General features: G+C 33.1%; 1 protein-coding gene across 1 annotated transcript in view; it reads left to right on the top strand.

Annotated features, from left to right (window-relative positions):
• The window catches only part of LOC112032874 (G-type lectin S-receptor-like serine/threonine-protein kinase At1g11410), a 13,769-nt gene extending 11,981 nt beyond the window's left edge, over positions 1–1,788 (top strand). Inside the window, exons 2-7 of the mRNA XM_065775003.1 lie at positions 24–223; positions 311–368; positions 429–638; positions 786–1,023; positions 1,259–1,409; positions 1,486–1,788. Coding sequence (XP_065631075.1) covers positions 24–223; positions 311–368; positions 429–638; positions 786–1,023; positions 1,259–1,409; positions 1,486–1,788 — 1,160 coding nt within the window. The remainder of the gene's footprint in view (positions 1–23; positions 224–310; positions 369–428; positions 639–785; positions 1,024–1,258; positions 1,410–1,485) is intronic.
• The last annotated feature ends 936 nt before the right edge of the window (positions 1,789–2,724 follow it).

The raw sequence follows: 2,724 nt of genomic DNA, 5'->3' as shown, positions 1-2,724 counted from the left end.
TTAATTACTTTGTTTTATTACAGAGAAGAGGCAAAGCACATATTCATATAGTGCTGACTCCACCTTACAAAACTCCGAAGACTCTCCAAGTAGAAAGGACCTCGATGGAACTAGAAGAAATTCAAATTTGCCATTATTTGATCTAAGAACCATTATTACAGCTACAGATAACTTCTCTACTGCTAACAAGCTTGGCCAAGGTGGTTTTGGCCCAGTTTATAAGGTAGTCTCATTGAACGAGTCCCAGAATTTGCATAATCTCATTTCAAGTGTGTTTATGCATCATAAATTCCATCATGAATGTTTACAGGTACTCATTGAGTATGAATTTGTTGTGTACAATTGGGCTTCCCCAAATAATTCACCAAGTTGAGTTTCTTTCAACAATTGTGCACAATGACAAAATGATATTTGGACTTTAATTGCAGGGTTGCTACAAAATGGAATGGAAATAGCAGTAAAAAGACTATCAAAATGCTCTGGACAAGGAATAGAACAATTCAAAATGGAATCTGCACTAATTGCTAAACTCCAACATAGGAACCTTGTGAGAATTTTAGGTTGTTGCATTCACAAAGAAGAGAAGATGTTGATCTATGAGTACTTGCCAAATAAAAGTTTGGACTTTTTCATTTTTGGTATGTCTTCTTTTTCACATTAACCTCATCATCACTAGAAAACGATCCTCCCTTTACAAACATATCGTTCAAATAGCAGGATTTATACGTAAGTAAGAAAGCACGAATGCAATATAATCTAATCCAAGTTCTCATTTCTTCATTTAGATGAAACAAAAAGGTCATGTTTAGATTGGGAAAAGCGATTTGAAATTATTTGCGGAATTGGTCGAGGGATCTTATATCTTCATCAAGACTCAAGATTAAGAATTATCCATAGAGATTTAAAGGCCAGCAATGTTCTACTTGACAATGCATTGAATCCAAAAATTTCAGATTTTGGTCTGGCTAGAATTGTTGGAGGGGACCAAATTGAAGCTAATACAAATTGCATCGCTGGAACATAGTAAGTATGTTAGAAAACAAAGATATACTTTTTTAACTGATTACTTGACTACCATTTTTACATCTAAGGAGAGTACAAACTATAGGCCTATGTAAGAAGAAAATACTAAGGATATCATTGTAATTTGCTTTCATATTGTGATACTTCAAATTTACATGTATGTTAGTGCCCAAAGGCCTATCTTTGATCATTTTATGTTGAGGTTCAATATCTTCTTTTCATTGTGCTATGACAGTGGTTATATGTCACCTGAGTATGCAATGCAAGGACTTTTTTCAATAAAGTCCGATGTATATAGTTTTGGGGTATTGCTACTGGAGATCATTACTGGGAAAAGGAATGGTACTTACCATCATGATGGCCCTTCCTCAAATTTGATTGGACATGTAAGTACATGTGCAAACAATGACTGCAAATTAAGCCTATATTGTTGATCCTAATATGATTAATATCTTGTCTTAGGTTTGGGACCTATGGAGAGAAGACAATTCCATGAAAATAGTCGACCCGTTACTAGATGAGACATACCCTGCTAATGAAGTTTCAAGATGCATTCAAATTGGACTTTTGTGTGTGCAAGAACATGCAATAGACCGGCCAACCATGTCAACTGTTGTTTTCATGTTGGGTAATGACACTACTCTTCCTTCTCCAAAACAACCTGCATTTATTTTGAGGGATACTTACAATAGTACTGACAGATCAACTAGTGCAGCATCTAATTCTATAAATGAAATAACACTTTCTAAAATTGACGGTCGTTAAAACCCCAAACTATTTGAAGCAAGTGTACAAATATTCCATTACAACAGAGGATCGAGTTACTCTAAGTCTACTCTACATTACTTTTTTTTTTTTTATATGAACAATTGAACATAATGTATGCACTGTAAAATTAGTACAAAAAAGAAGATAATATATAATATTACATAAACTGTTATTGTCCAGATCTTGTGATGAAATCACTACCATCTCCTTTAGCTTTTTCTTTCAAGTGGCTTCTGAAATTAATATACAAAAAGTTAACTGCGTATAATGTTCCGTGGAGATAACTTCATTGGTTTTCAGAATAAGATGTCCAAAGTTACAAAAATATTTTCTTTTGGTGTGAAATTTACTAAGTTTAACCATGAAGATTTAAAAGAGGAACGCTGAATGCATGATACTAGAATTTAATTTGGATTTCAGGGTGTTTTACTCAAAATGGAACCATTGTATTTATGAATTGTGCCAAGCTTATTGATATGCTTGGGTATGGCTAATATTTTTAACTTAAAGAACACTTCAACCAAGACAATATTACAAAATAATTTAGAGCAACAGTTTATAACTTTGATGGCAGATCCTCTTGTATAGCAAGGAGAAGTGTGAAAAAGTGGGTGACAAAAAGTTGTAATCATTTCCTCACTTTTGCTTAAATTTGGCCCAATTCTACTTTTGTGGTCACTTATATTTGTGAAGATGCCTTATTGAGTGTGTGTGATTCTCTCCTTGAAGTTCAACTGAAAAAAGAAAAGGAAAAAAAAAAAAAAAAAAAAGAAAGAAAAAGAAAAGCTCAAACTAGTTTTCACAACATCAGCATCATATGGACCAAATTAATGTTATAGAGCAGGACACAAGTGATGAATATAATTGTAGAAAATCTTATTATGTTAGACATCTACAAATTTTAAACAATTTCAATTTGTCAACCTGCTGCTT

This window comes from Quercus suber, unplaced genomic scaffold (genome assembly GCF_002906115.3).
Source record: "Quercus suber isolate HL8 unplaced genomic scaffold, Cork oak 2.0 scaffold_7, whole genome shotgun sequence".
Taxonomy (NCBI): domain Eukaryota; kingdom Viridiplantae; phylum Streptophyta; class Magnoliopsida; order Fagales; family Fagaceae; genus Quercus; species Quercus suber.
This window is presented reverse-complemented; position numbering and strand designations above follow the sequence as displayed.